Below are 15,259 nucleotides of genomic sequence, written 5' to 3'. Positions count from 1 at the left end.
ATCATTCAATAAGCATTTATTGATAGTCAGTGTCAGGTGCCCTGTGGTACAGAAAAGCCCCAATGAACACTATACACATCTTAAATGCTACAGAAACACACCAACACATACTCATACCTATTAAAAGGTTTATTTTCTTCTGTATGTTCAGAAACAAAGAAATGGCCTTGTCCCCACCGGGCCTCATGTTGAAGGAATAGCAGGCAGAGATGGTGTCAGGAGGGGGTGTGCTGGCATGAGGGTGAATGTAGGGGTTCTTTCTCCCCCATTTCCTATCCTTGTTTTCAGTGGCCCCCTGTAAAACATTTAGGTGTAAACCCAGCCTGCCACCCTATCCTGTGTAAGGGGGAAACAGAGCTGTGTGTAGTCAAAAGATGAATGCCCAGTTTGAATGAGCGATGAGTCCAGTGTGTATCTTGGGGAGGGAGCCGAGGGGTTAGCTGAGGAACCTGCTGGATGGAGAGGAAGGAGGGGAAAAAAATGGGACAACTCCCCACCCCTCTCACAGTGGGATCTTGGTCCTGCCCCTACCTCTCCCAGCACCATCTTCTCCCTTCTTCTAGCCCCCCTTCCTAGCAGAACTGGTCATCATAGTCGTCATCCTTCATCCCCTTCAGCCGAAGCCGGGCAAAGTCCTCAAACACAATGTCGTCATCTGTGGCATAGCTTGGTGGTAGAAAGGATGGGAGGTGAAGGCAGCTGATACTTCTGTTCAGCCTCCCACTCCACCCTCATCCCGAGGACAGAGGAGTGTGGTCAAAAAGCATCCAGGGAGGGGTTTGCAAGAAGACAAAAAGAACAGGAGTGGGTGGTCTCATAAAGCTAGGTCCGACCTTACACATCACCACCCTGCCCCCGACCCGTCAAAGAAACAAAACTCTCCAGGAAGTAGCAGAGTGGATTTGAATGTTACTGGAATCTATCCAAAGAGGGTCAAAGTAGGAAGGTAGGGTGTGCTTTCTTACTTGGTGTCAAATTCAATGAGGTTGGTATCCACAGGGACGTCTGTCTCCAGAGCGGCTGGGGGAAGGGAAGAGGGTGGGTGGGCAGGCACTGGAAGGACCAGAGTTATTTATTTATTTATTTTTCCCACTAGCCCTGCTTCAGGCCTCCCCTGCAGGGCTGGGGGTGGGTAGAAAGCTCACCTGTCTGGGGTCTGACAAGGGTGATGTGGTCATGAGGCTTTGGGTGCATTAGAACAAAAGGCAGCTCCACTGAGACATCCCTGGGGAGGGGGAGAGGCTGTGTGAAGATGACAAGGACTAGGTGGAATCAGAACCACTGTGGTTCCCCCCACCCCACACAGCTGGCTCTCCCATCACACTTACCCGCCTCGAGACACCACCAGTTTCACTTTGACCCTATAGGACACCAGGATCCCCAGCACCTCCTTGTTGGCACCCTCCTTCACACTGCAATTGGGGGCAGGGGGACCTGAATCAGCTCCCTCTGTCAACTAGCTCTCCCCTGGGACTCCCATCAGGATTCTGAGCAAGATGACTACCTCACCTAAGCACTGGTGGCTTAAGCCTGTAATCTTAGCTACTCGGGAGGCTGCAATCTGAGGACTATGGTTCAAAGCCAGACAAGGCAAATCAAGTCCATGAGATTATCTCCAATTACCCAGCAAAAAGCCAGAAACAGAGATGTGGCTCAGGTGGTAAAGCACCAGCCTTGATTGGAAAAAACTAAGCCAGAGCGCTTTAGTCCTGAGTTCAAAATCTAGAACTAGAAAAAAGAAAAAAAAAAAAACTACAAACTCTCACTAGACCCTGGAGCTTTAAAACAGCAGCAATGCAGCCCTGCCAGTAGAGGTCACCTTGGGGTTCCCCTGTTCAGAACCTCCTGGAGCCTCATTTGTAGCAGCATCACTTGAGTCCTGACCTGACAGCCATGTGCGTGCTGTTCCATCACCTCCTACTTCTCTGTGGGTCCTGCTCACCACGCTGGCCTCCAGGCCTGCTTTGCAATTGTGTAGTTGTTTCCAGTATCATGGCATCAGATGAGGAGGGGAGAGAGCCAGCCCTTGTGAAGGTTTGGACCTCTGGGGCTGCTCATGCCTAATTGCACAATAGCACCTTGCAATTCCTCAGCCCCTCAGGGGTTTATCCTATCTGTCTTCCTGGAACCTTCTTCCCCTACACATCCCTACTGACTTCATCATTCACCTTCCCTGGCTCCCAGGGAAATCAACATCCCCCCACTCCTCTGCCCTCTGTATGTTTTACCACTTTTATCTGATTGTCTAGCCTCCCTTCTCTACAATGTGTGAGTCTGTCTCTTCTGTTCACTGATGTGTCCCTGGCACTTCAGCCGCCTCAGCCCCAGGCTCACATGGTGCTGGAAGCCAGGTTGGTGTCTTCATGCTTGAGCTTCCCATCCAGCGCAAGGCCACGCTTCTCCCGGTTGTCGCTGAGCAGCGGAGTGATAGTGTACACCTTACAGAATGTGGAGCTGGGGGATACCTGGTCACTGAGAGGTTGGGGACAAGTTAGACAAGACTTTTGGAGGGGCTGGGCTGAGTGAGGGGGTAGCCTACCACCTGGAAACAATATTACCTCCCTCAATGGTCCCTGGGGCAGAGATTACAAGGGTTTGGCTCTGCCTACTCAAGGATACTTAGTAGCTCAGAGCCAACTGGTTGTAGGGGAGACCTCTTTGGAAAGGAAATCACTCAGGAAGAAATCTAGCCACCACCTCACATTCTCCCCTTAGCTTGGGACCCGCAATTGTCCCAAGTTCTGGGAATACTCACTCCTGCTCAAGCTGTGCCACAGGACATTTGTACTGTGCAGTGCTGAAGAGGCAGATGTCGGCATACTGTCTCACTGTGGGACAGGGGCATCAAAGAGCTCTAGATGGAGCACAGACTACACAGGGCTAACTCTAGTCATGTAGTTATATGATACGAGCCTGACACTCCCACACACACCCCGCATACCCCTCCCTCCTACCCCTGACACACAGCCTTCCCCACAGTAATTGCCAGGGCCTGCATATCATTCTTGAACAGTCTTAAATGCTCCTGGTAGGTTTTACATACTGGGTTATGGTCTGAGTTGAGACTGCAGTGGTAGTCACTTATGCAGGGGTCCCTCCCTCTCCCTCCCCTATCCTTCTCCCCCACCTCCTACCAGAGACTCTGATCTTCTTGACGGTCTTGGCAGAGTTGTTAGTGACGTGGACATTGACATTGAGGGGCTCCCCGTGGTAGTACAGCTTTTGAAGGGAGGGGAGGGGTCACTGTTGGAACTGTTTTTTTTTAAACTGGTCCCATTCTTGGGGTGCTCCATTCCACTAGCTTAAGCCCATAGTGATTCCACACCCACCAAGGCAAACTATCATCTTGCTTGAGGCTTTCCCCTCCCCCTAGGAGCTGGCCTGCTTGTGGCATTGGTGTCACCCATTGGGTCCCCACCTCCTTGTCCAGGGAGGCCTCAAGGTGCAGGGATCGGTCAGACATGAGGAAGTGGCGTGTGGTTTCAGCTGAAGGTTGGGGGCCGGGTTTCTCTGGGGCAAACTGCACCTTTCGGATCACTAGTCGGACAGAGTTCCTAGGAGAGAGGTTGGGGGTAGAGGTAGGGCTCGATTCCTAGGCATTCTGACTTCAACTCCCACCAGGATCTTAAGATTCTAGCGAGTAGGGAGGAAATGGCGAAATCAGAGGAAGTTATTTCCCTCACCTTTTGTGGCTTTTCTCTTCTAGTGATTTGGCACAGAAGGCTCGAATCTCAAAGTCTACCCCGCAGGCCTCAGGAAGGGGGAAGAAAGGTCACATCTTACCCAATGCTTGGGCTCCCAACTCCACCACTCCCCTTCCTTCCTCTGTCCTTCCCTCCACTCAGGCTGGGACAGAGAATTACTCATGGCAGTGCATGGGGGAGCCCTCAGGTGTTTGCAGGTGACATGCAGTGACCCCACCCACAGATCACACCTCACTGTCTCCAGCCCACCCCCTGCAGTTCACTCTCCAGCTCAGCTGAGCTTTAGGCTTCTGCTGAACCCTGTTCTGCTTCTGTGACTTCAAAATTCTTCCTCCCCATACCTTTCCTGTGTCCTCTGGTCCTGGCTGCAGTGTGACCGAGCAGGGCAGATTCTGGGGTATCTGTGGCAGAAGAAAAGGGAGGTTTGAGTCCCTTCAGAAAATCCCAAATCCTCCTCCCAATCTCAGTTTAAGGAGCTGGAAGAAGGGCACTTGGAAATGAGACAGGAAGAAGCCAGGGGAGGAGTCCTAGGGAGGAGGCTGCCTTGAAGGGACATTTAGGGACATTTCCTCACTTTCTCCCAGGTCTGTCCATAACAAGTAGCTCATACCCTTCAACCCAACCCAGCCCCAGACTTCATGCACTGTGGTGGGTGGGAGACATCCTCACTGTGAAAAAAAAGGGATGGGCATGCTGGCCCAGTTTCCTCAGCAGCCGGTCCTGTAGGCGGGTAGGGGGCCGGGGTGGATTAGGCATTGGGGGGAAGGCCTGGTAGGTAGCGATGAACAGGTCTTTGCGGAAGGACAAGCCCAGCACATCCAGGTCTTCTCGGCCATAGCGGAAGGCGCAGGTGAGGGTCACAAACACTGGCAAAAGAGGTCAAGAGTAGGGCCTTCTTAACCAAGCACTAGTTACTCATGCCTGTAATCCTAGCTACTCAGGCGGCTGAGATCTGAGGATCACGGTTTGAGGCCAGCCACGCTAGGCAAGTCCGTAGGATCCTTATTTCTGATTAACCACTGAACAGTGCAGCTGTAGCTCAAGTAGCAGAGTGCCTAGAGTGAAAAAACCCCAGGATTGGCATGAAGGAAGAAGAAAGAAGGAAGGAAGAGGAGGAAGGAGGGAGGAAAGAAGGAAAATAGAGAAGGAGGAAGGAAGAAGAAGGCAAGCAAGAGTAACCTTATTCCAGATCCCTCCCCTCCCTTAAGCAACACAAGACATTCCTGAATCTTTCTGCCTCAGTACCCTAGCTCTCTGGGGCACCTGGTCCATGTCACTTCCCCCCTCCCCTCAGGTTCTTGGACTAGAAGCCAGTACCTTTTCGGTCCTTCAAGTAGTCAGGATCCACCAGCACCACACCATCTAGGGAAGGGGCATATGGGCTCATTTCCCCAATCCTGGGCCCAGGAACTTCATCCCCCATCTCCACCTCCACCCCCACCCTGTCCCATAGGAGATAAGCTGTTCCTTTCTGGGCAAACTTACCTACAGGATCCACTTTATCCAGATGATCTACAAAATCTCGCTTGCCCAAGTACACAGTGAGCTGAGGGTGTCAAAAGTTAACAGGGAAGATTGGGGAGGATGGTGACCAGGGATCAGAGCCCTCGTAAGCGGCTATTTTGCTTTGGGTTCCCTAGATTGGACTATGGGAAAGGAGAGCTTTCCAGTAGCATTGAAAGGTAAGGGTGATGTGATGGGGTTTTCCAGACCACCCAGCCAAATTTAGGCTTTTTAGCTGCTCCCCTAATGCTCTTCACACCTCTACTCACCAATTGGGTGTGTGGATGTGTGTGTCCTCAGGGAGGACTCTGCTGGACCAGCTGGTTAGCAGCTGCCAGCCTTACTAAGTCCCCTCAGGGGCTCACGAATAAACAGGCCATAGCCTAGGGGAGGGGGAAGGGGCTGTTAACTTTTCCCAGCCCCAGGCTGCTAAGAAAGTTACAAGGAACAGGATTTGCTTCTAGTCCCTTCCCTCCAGTCAAGGATCTAGCCCTGTCCCCATCTGTGGCTGGCTCAGATGGAGCAGCTTCTGCAGCAAGGGGCTTGAGGAGGGAAGGAAGTGAGATCTTAGCTGTCACAGGAAGTGGGGAGCGAGGGGTTGGAGACTGTCTCATCTGGGGGCAGGCTGAGCTTTGGTAGGGCCTAGGGAGGATCAAAGGGTAAGCCCCATGGGTGACTCACCTTGCAGTTAGGGCTCGACTTCTTGAAGACCCTAACAAAACAGAAAGGGAGACCCCACTGCCTCCCTCAGACTCAGTAGGGTACCCCACACCAGGACTTTACCCCCTCCCACTTTAGAAGCAGAGCTCATCCTGGATCCCTGGTTTGAAGCTTTACACCCTCCCAGCTTCTTTCCAGAAGGTCCCTTACATTCCTTCTTTTTCTTCTTGTGTGTGTGTGTGTGTGTGTGTGTGTTCTTCGTGTGTGTGTGTGTGTTCTTCGTGTGTGTGTGTGTGTGTGTGTGTGTGTGTGTGTGTGTGTGTGTATGCCAATACTGGAGCCTGAACTTAGGGCCTGGGTGCTTTCCCTGAACTTCTTTGCTCAAAGCTAGTGCTCAATCACTTGAGCCAACTGGAGATAAAGAGTTTTACAGACTTTCCTGCCCAGATTGTCTTTGAACTGTGATCCTCAGATCTCAGCCTCCTGAGTAGCTAAGATTACAGGCCTAAACCTCCAGCACCTGGCCTCCTTCATGTATCACTAAGCCCCATTCCCAGCCCTCCCTCACATTTCATATGCAACACTTCCTGAAGTCACTTGTCAGGGCAAATGCCTCTTTTGTTCTTGGTCGACCCAAACTAGTCCCCCTCCACAGTAATGGCCACCTGTTGCCCCAGGAACCATGCAAGTTCCTCCACCTCCCAGAGCAGACCTAAATGGGGTGGTTGCAATATCTAGGTCAGATCTAACTATCTTTCCACCTGACCTCAGCTGGGGTACATGGAAGAGCAATGGCCCTCAAATAATTTCTTTTTTTTTTTTTGTCGTGGGGCTTGAACTCTGGGCTTGGGCGCTGTCCTTGTGCTCTTCAGCTCAGCTTGAGCCACAGCACCACTTCCGGTTTTCTAGCAGTTTATTGGAGATAAGAGTCTCACAAACTTTCCTGCCCGGGCTGGCTTTGAACCTCGATCCTCATACCTCAGCCTCCTGAGTAGCTAGGATTACAGGCGTGAGCCACCAGCGCCCAGCTCCCTCAATTAATTTCTGTCATAAGTACTACCCAAGTTTGATCTCAATCTATTAACCTCCAATAACCTCAGCAGTTTATAAAAGCATCAAATATCTCCTGCTTTTGGATGTAGCGCCAACCTAGATTCTAGTCACTCCTTTTTTTTTTTTTTTTAAGAGAGTGGGTGTTCCTGTCATATCATGTTTATATTTTACTTGAGATTTGATAGCTGAAAGGGCAGTTATGTTTCATTTGTCTCCCTCTGTAGAAGGCCCTGGTGGACCTTGTACATTGAGGTAGCTTTGAAAAACCATAGGCAAATGACAAAGCTGATAATGCTGACTTAACATTTACTGGTACACGATCAATGTCCAGCACTGTTCCAAGTGTTTCAAGTGAGTTACCTTATTTAATACTCAACAATCCAAGGATGGTTGTCCTAATACTCGTATTTTAGGTGTGGAAACTGAAGCATGGAGAAATCAAGAATATTGTCTAAGGTCACAGAGACTGAAACTGGTGGAACTCAAGATACAAACTGAGGCAGTCCAGCTCTTAAGTTCCTGCTCTTAATCACTAAATGTACACACTGTCCTCTGCAATGGCTATCAACATGGTTATCCAGTTGATTTTCTACCCAGGTGTTAAAAACAATCTAAGGCTAGACTCTATTGTTTGTAAGAGGGTAAGGAAATGTCTCTTCTCTGAAGTACCCATTCTATTCCTTCCAATACTGGAAAGGATCCACAGGTAACAGAACCCAAAATCACTAACTGTCCAACTCTATCACCCTGGATTCTGCTACAACTCTACTTGTCCCTTCGTTCCTGGAGTCTGTCTAGATATACCACGCTAAAGGATCAGGCAACCTCCTGAATATCCCCAACCAATAGATGTGTGGATGTGGGCATGGTGGCAGCCGGAATAAATGCTCAACCTTTTGTCCCATCTTTTGGATAATTGCCAGGCTCTAACCTATACTTCTGGTTTTCTTTTTCTTTTCATCAGTCATGGGGCTTGAACTCTGGGCCTGAACACTGTCCCTCAGCTATTCAGATCAAGGTTAGTGCTCTACCACTTGAGCCACTGTGCCACTTCCGGTTTTCTGAGTGGTTTATTGGAGATAAAAATCTCAGAGTTTCCTGCCAGGCTGGCTTTGAACTGAGATCCTCAGATCTCAACTTCCTGAGTAGCTAGGTTTACAGGCGTGAGCCACTGGCACCTAACATGGTTTTCTTTTTTGTCCACTGGCGCCTAACATGGTTTCTTTTTTGTCCAAGTGTTGCCTTCCCTTAGGAGCCCTGGAAGAGGGCTTTGACAGTCACAATGAATTGGCCAAGGATAGTGTAGCCTGGAACTACAGGGCACCTGTCCTCTGGATCCTAACCCAAGCACCTCTTGCTAATGTAAGGAGGAGAAGCAGGGTACACATATTCAGACTGAACACAGAAGCAAAATATAGGAATGACCAGGGTGAGGCCCAGTGGGTGTGGGGGGTGAGGGTGTCAACTGAAACAGATACCCTTTGCACTTCCTGCTATTCTCTCCATTTCCTGTGGCCCAGAATTTGATGAGGTGGAGAGAATTATGCCAAGTCAGCAAGCTCTCTTTGGTCCATCTGTCCCCCCTCCCTGACCCACAGAACGGAAATTGGGGGCCTTCCTCAAGTCAGTTACTTCGCCTTTTTCTGGGGTGTTTAAATCCTCACTCAGGATGCCACTCTTCCCTCTATTTTTCTTACATACTGGTTATTTTGAAGCTTAAAAAACCTGGGTTCTCATACTCATGCATTTGGGGGGGGGTAGGATGGATAATGATGTTCAGCTGAACAAGTGAACACTGAAGACCAGGCCGCTATTCCTGATCACCTCTGGGTTGAGGTATACAACCTTTTTTTCTTTTGCTCTCATTCCCCTAGAACTCAAGGCATTCACCCCCTTTCCCCAAGGGGTGTTGGGTCACAACAGGAAGCTGAGCTTGCTGGAGACCAAAAAAGAGAACTCGGGGTGTCAGTGGAAGGAAAGCGCCTCGATTGCACAGAAAACATCCGGGGAGTGGAGGCGTGCTCAGGGCAGATATTGTCTCCTCCCCCACCCCCAGCCCCCCAGGAGGGGTATATGGACCAATTTCAGAGAGGGTCCCTATGCACTGTACTCTCTCAAGATGAGGCTGTTGCTCCTAGCAACCCCATAGGAAGGCAGAAGTTTGGAAGCCAGAGCCACCTGGCCCTCGGGACAGGTGGGGGCACCAGGCCTGCCTGTGGGGTACTGGGCAGGAGGCTTTCTATTGGTTAGGCACGGATCTGAGGGACTGCCCTCCCAGCATCCAGTCTCCCCATACCCAGTCCCTCGGGTCAGCCACCTGCTCCTTCCTCCGCCCCTGCATCGCAGCCTGCAAGGGAGAACCCAGCTGTCTGACCCTTCTATTCCTACGAGAACCCCCAACGCCGGCTTCCAGATCCCCTTCGGGCCTCGCCTTCTGCAGGAGTCCGAGCACGCGCCCCCACCACCCATTATCCTCAAGGACCTGGGCTGGCGGCCCTGGATGGCTGCCCCCTAAGGATCCGGGCGTCCAGCCCCCCGATTCCCCAGTGCCCTTGCCTGGGCATCACCCCAGCGCCCGCAGTGGCCTGCCGCTGCCCGCGCCCCGCGGCGTGGTTCCACCTCCCTTACCTGGTCCCGGGTTTCTCCCCCATGGTGCGCGCGCGCCCGCCGCCCGCCCGGATCGCGGCTGGCTCGCAAGCCTCCCAGCCCGCGGCCAGGTCCCTGCTCCTCCCCACGCCACTGCGCACGCGCACCCTCGCTCTTTCTCCTCCCGCCCTCCCCCCCTCCCCCCCCCCCCCCCCGCGGCGTCCTCCTCTCTCAGCTCGGGGGAGCCGAGACCAGATGCGTCAGCCCGCTCGCTCGCGCGCCGCGGCGGCCGGCCGGCCCTCCGCTCTCAGACACGCACGGCGGCGACTCCGCCCCCACGCCTCCGCCCTCGATCTCCCCGGGGGAGCCCTTCCTGCGCGCGCCAGCCTCGCTCCAGCCCTTCCTGCCCAGCTCTCCGCCTCGCCGCAGCCCTTTAGAAGTGGATTGGACCCCCTGAAACGAAGGCGTCAGCCTTCACGGGACCAGGGTCCACTGATTGGCCACGGCGTCCGGAGCGCGCCAGGGCCCCGCCCCTTTGTTTGCTTATCTCTGTGGCGGTCCAGGCCGGGGGGGGGGGGGGGGGGGAGAGGAGGGGGGCGGAGAACGCAGACCCGGTCTGGGGAGTAGGTGAGCCGTTCCAATGCGTGATACTTGCTTCCGTGAGCACCGTCTTCCATGGGGTTGCTGCCTGGCTTAGCCCGCCTTCACACTTACTATGATATGGCGTTTACGCTCCCCCTGGTGTCTTCGATTTTCACAGGGTCCCTTTAAAATTTTCCTCATCGTCCCTCCCATCCATCCATCCATCCATCCATCCATCCATCCACCCACGTGTTATGCTAGTCCCTGTCAGATAATTTGGAGACAAATGATTTACCATGGTCCCTGCCTCCCTGGGATATAGCTGAGGAGGCATAGAAACAGGTATTTTGATCCCAGGAATGTTATTATAGAGGTATGAGTCAGAACTTAAAGCAAATAAATTGCTTGGCCAGTGTGGGGGAGGAGTGAAGGCTGCCCAGAGGAAAGGAAATTTGAGGACAAGCGTTCTGAAGGATGGGCAGAAGTGGAGAAAGGGCATTTCAAAGGAGAAAAGCAAGGAACATCCTGTTCTGAACAGAGTGTTACTGGAGTTAAGTGACAGGAGAGAGGAGGCTGAGGAGAAGGATTGAGGAAATCTTAGAGGATTTGAATCGAGTGGCTGAGAAGATTCTGAGACCCTTTCCTGCTGGAGGGCTCTTGAAACCAGGAGTGGGTTACTTTTTATTCGTTTTGATTTTTTTTTCTGAGACAAGGTCTTGCTATGTAGACGAAGCTGGCCTAGAACTCCTGATCCCGCTGCCGAAGCTTCAGGACATGAGATTTCTGTTTTGGAAACATAATGCCGCCTAGCTACTCAGGAGGCTGAAATATGAGAATTGTGATTCAAAACCAACCACTAGACTCTTACCTCCAACCAACCACCCAAACTCTGGAAAGGGAGTTGTAGATCAAGTGTTGAGTGGTCTCCTTGAGTAAAAAAATCTAAGAGGCAGTTTCCTGGCCCCCTGAATTGGAGCTCTAGTATAGGTATGTATGTGCGTGTGTGTGCGTGTGCATACACGTGCACACGCGCAGACACACATAAAACAAATTCTGATGAGTGATATATCTGGACTAGGTTTTCCTCCTTTGATCTTTTCCCATATCCTTCCCATCTTTCCAAAAATGAAATGACTTCACACATTTACCTCTTATTTTTCTGTGCAACAAAATGTAATATGCACAAGACAGATTCTGAGATCAACTTTAAGTTTAAAACATAAGCCTCACCCACTGACTGCCACCTCTCCACACCTCTAACTTCTTTTTTTTGGGTCCGGTCGTGGGGCTTGAACTCTGGGCCTGAGCGCTGTCCCTCAGCTCTTCAGCTCAAGGCTAGCGCTCTACCACTTGAGCCACAGCACCACTTCCGGCTTTTTTTTTTCTTTTTGCTTACGTGGTGCTGAGGAATCGAACCCAGGACCTTGAGCATGCAAGGCAAGCGCTCTACCACTGAGCCACTTTCCCAGCCCCTCCACACCTCTAACTTCTATTTTCACATTTAACACTTTTTTCTTCTTTTTTTTGGTCAGTCAGGGGGCTTGGCTTCATCGCTGTCCCTAAGATGCTTTTGTTCAAAGCTAGTACTCTACCACTTGAGCCACAGCACCACTTCTGGCTTGCACCACTTCTGGCTTTTTCTGTTTATGTGGTACTGAGAGATAGCAAACCCAGGGCTTCATGAATGCTACACAAGCACTCTACCACTGAGCCACATTCCCACCCTCACTTTTTTCTTTCTTTTTCTTTTTGTGGTAGTGCCAATTGAATGCAAGGCCTTGAGCTTGCTAGGCAGTAGTCACTCTACCTCTAATTTACCTGGGCTGGTCTCAAAAGACAATCTTCTTGTCCCACTTTCGAATAGCTGGGCATGCAACACTATGCTTGGCTCTGTCACCTTCTTCTAAATTTATTCTTCACATTTATCATGACTTTTAGACTCATTCTTTCAAACATGACTCTGGCCAAAGGTCATGACTAGAAGGTAATGAGATCTCTAAAGTGTTATTAGTATTGAAAAGTTGTTGTAGCCAAGCACTGGTAGCCACATCTGTCTGTAGTTCTAGCTTCTGAGGATCTTGGCTATTCCAGGCAAGAATTAGACTCTTATCTCCAATTAACCACCAAAAAGCTAACAGCGGAGTTGTGGCTCAAGTGGTAGAGTTCTAGCCTACAGCAAAAAAAAGTGAGGCCCTGAGTTCAAATCCCAGTTCTGGAATACTAATAATAAAAAAAATCTAAATACACTGAATAAAACAAAACTTTTAGGAGAAAATACAGAATACTTTTTATAACTTGAGGAGTTTGGAATGGACTCTAAGATATCAAAAACAAGGTATTATTACAAGGCATTAATTCTATTCATGATATGTCAGACATTGTTCTAATCACTTTACAAAGCTCAACTTAATTACTCTATTAAACTTATATTGTCAACCATTTAACAGATGAAGACTTGGAAGTACAGATAACATAGCAGTCTTGCTCTAGTCTGCATGCTTAACTAAACATAGAACTCTAAAAGAATGGATTCAAAAATAGTAATGGTCAGGCACCAGTGGCTCACACCTGTAATTCTAGCTATTCAGGAGGCTGAGATCTAGGGATTGTGGTTTGAAGCCAGCCTCAGCAGGAAATAGGCAGGAAAGTCTATGAGACTCTTATTTCTAATTCACCATCAAAAAGCCGAAAATGAAGCTGGTACTCAGGTGGTTTAGAGCACTAGCCTTGAGCAAAAAAGCTCAGAGAGGGGCTGGGAAGGTGGCTCAGTGGTAGAGCGCTTGCCTTGCATGCATGAGGCCCTGGGTTGGATTCCTCAGCACCACATAAGCAAAAAGAAAAAAGCCAGAAGTGGCACTGTGGCTCAAGTGGTAGAGCGCTAGCCTTGAGCTGAAGAGCTGAGGGACAGTGCCCAGGACCAGAGTTCAGGCCCCACAACTGGACCCCCCCCTAAAAAAAAAAGAAAAAAAAAAGCTCAGAGATAGCACCCAGTACCTGAATTCAAGCCCCAGAACCAGCAATAAATAAACAAAAAGATAAATGGACAGGTTGAAAGAAAAACTTTGTTGTAAATATAGTAGAATATTTTCTCATATTGTTAACAAGGAAAACCCTCACCAAATCCTCCAGTTGCATTTGCTCTTAGCTGACTTAACAATTGCTGGTTTTGGAAGTCTCTTAAAAAATACAGTACAGGGGCTGGGAAAGTGGCTCAGTGGTAGAGCGCTTGCCTTGCATGCATGAGGCCCTGGGTTTGATTCCTCAGCACCACATAAGCAAAAAGAAAAAAGCCGGAAGTGGCGCTGTGGCTCAAGTGGTAGAGTGCTAGCCTTGAGCTGAAGAGCTGAGGGACAGCGCCCAGGCCCAGAGTTCAGGCCCCACGACCGGACCAAAAAAAAAAAAAAAAATACAGTACATTATTGTATCCCACTAGCATGGCTATTGATAATGTCTGTGAAGTTTGAAGATTTTGTTTTCTTTCTTCCTTTGCTTGTACTGGGGCTTGAACTCAGGATCTGGGCCCTGGCCCTGAACTTTTGGGGGGCTCTACCACTAATCTACAGCTCCACTTTTTGGTAGTTAATTGATTATAAGAGTTTCATGGACTTTTCTTCCCTGGCTGGCTTTGAACTGTGATCCTCAGATCTCAGCCTCCTGAATAGCTTCTATTCTAGATGTGGACTGACGGTACCTGGCATCCGTATCATCTATCTATATCCCTTCAACTCCTTGGAAATGATAAGTTGATTTATGAACAAAACTTTTAATTCTCCAATGAAGAATTTGGCCAGTAAAAGCCTTTCTCCTCAACAGTCATCTCTCATATTTTGTTTTGTTTTATAAAATACATTTTGAGACTTGGGCTCAGAAACATTATCTGCAATGTTTTCTTATAAAATAGTCAGATAAAGATATTGTAATATAGGGCTGGGAAGGTGGCTTAGTGGTAGAGTGCTTGCCTAGCATTCATGAAGCCCTGGGTTCGATTCCTCAATACCACAGAAAAGCCTGGATGTGGTGCTGTTGTTCAAGTGGTAGAGTGTTAGCCTTGAGCAAAAGAAGCTCAGGGATACCACCCAAGCCCTGAGTTCAAGCTCCAGGATTGAAAAAAAAAATAGTAATATCCTATAAATAGAAAATATAAATGTTTACTAAATATTTTACTAGTCTTCAGAGGAAAGAAAAGAATTTTATCTGGGAACCTCTGGCTCATGCCTATAATCTTAGATACTCAAGAAGCTGAGATTGTTGTTTGAAGCCAGCCTGAGCTTCAAAAGTTAAAAAGCTAAGCAAAAGCTGGGTGCTAGTGGCTCACGCCTGTAATCCTAGCTACTCAGGAAGCTGAGATCTGAGGTTCTCGGTTCAAAGCCAGCCCAGGCAGGAAAGTCCGTGAGACTCTTATCGCCAATAAACTACTAGAAAACCTGAAGTGCCACTGTGGCTCAAGTGGCAGAGCGCTCACCTTGAGCTGAAGAGCGTAGGGACAGTGCCCAAGCCCAGAGTTCAAGCCCCATGACTGACAAAAAAAAAAAAAAAAATCCAAAAATTCAAATGAAACAAGATGGGAGGAGCGAAGAACACTTATCTACTTTTAGTAGGAATTTAGTACAGCCACTATTAAAGTCAACATGGATGTCTCTAAAAAGCTAAAATTAGGGCTAGGCACGGTTGGCTCATGCCTATAATCCTAGCTACTCAGAAGGCTGAGATTTGAGGATCACAGTTCAAAGCCAGCTCAGGCAGTGAAGTCTGTGAGACTCTCATCTCCAGTTAACCACCAGAAAACCAGAAGTGGCACTGTGGCTCAAAGTGGTAAAGCAAAAGAGCCCAGGTCCTGAGTTCAAGCCCCATGAATGAGAAGAAAAAAATAAAGCTAAAACTAGTACTTTCATATGATCCAAGAATAAGCACTCCTGGCACATACTTAAAAGCAGTATAAGTCAACATACAAGAATTGTCTGTATACCCACTTTTATCATGCACTACTCACAATAGCCAAGTAACTGAATCAGCCTTGATGCCTGCAAACTAATGAATGGGTTAGAAATAAATACTCCATTGTGTGTGTCTGTGTATACAGACACACACATGGAGTACACACACACACACACACACATACACACACATACGCAATGGAATAGTATTCAACCATAAAAACCAAAATTATGTCA

The 15,259-nt window shown here is 49.3% G+C and overlaps 1 protein-coding gene across 2 annotated transcripts; it reads right to left on the bottom strand.

Annotated features, from left to right (window-relative positions):
* Arrb2 (arrestin beta 2) lies at positions 1-9,703 on the bottom strand. Of its 2 annotated transcripts, none has more exons than XM_042680629.1 (15): positions 9,549-9,703; positions 5,889-5,919; positions 5,190-5,250; positions 5,022-5,066; positions 4,374-4,570; positions 4,046-4,105; positions 3,684-3,751; positions 3,419-3,554; positions 3,135-3,219; positions 2,756-2,828; positions 2,335-2,472; positions 1,329-1,412; positions 1,146-1,225; positions 966-1,053; positions 1-666 (listed from the first exon to the last, which is right to left on the bottom strand). In XM_042680629.1, the coding sequence occupies exons 1-15, from the start codon at positions 9,569-9,571 to the stop codon at positions 573-575; spliced, it is 1,263 nt and encodes a 420-aa protein (XP_042536563.1). In that variant the 5' UTR covers positions 9,572-9,703; the 3' UTR covers positions 1-572. The 2 variants fall into 2 exon arrangements, with proteins under 2 accessions (XP_042536563.1, XP_042536564.1); XM_042680630.1 differs by having other exon boundaries at positions 966-1,020.
* Positions 9,704-15,259: the final 5,556 nt, after the last annotated feature.

The sequence above is a fragment of the Dipodomys spectabilis genome, unplaced genomic scaffold (assembly GCF_019054845.1).
Source record: "Dipodomys spectabilis isolate Male_0828 unplaced genomic scaffold, ASM1905484v1 ptg000062l, whole genome shotgun sequence".
NCBI classification, from domain to species: domain Eukaryota; kingdom Metazoa; phylum Chordata; class Mammalia; order Rodentia; family Heteromyidae; genus Dipodomys; species Dipodomys spectabilis.
The sequence above is the reverse complement of the archived record's forward strand: the minus strand, read 5'-3'. Positions and strand labels throughout refer to the sequence as shown.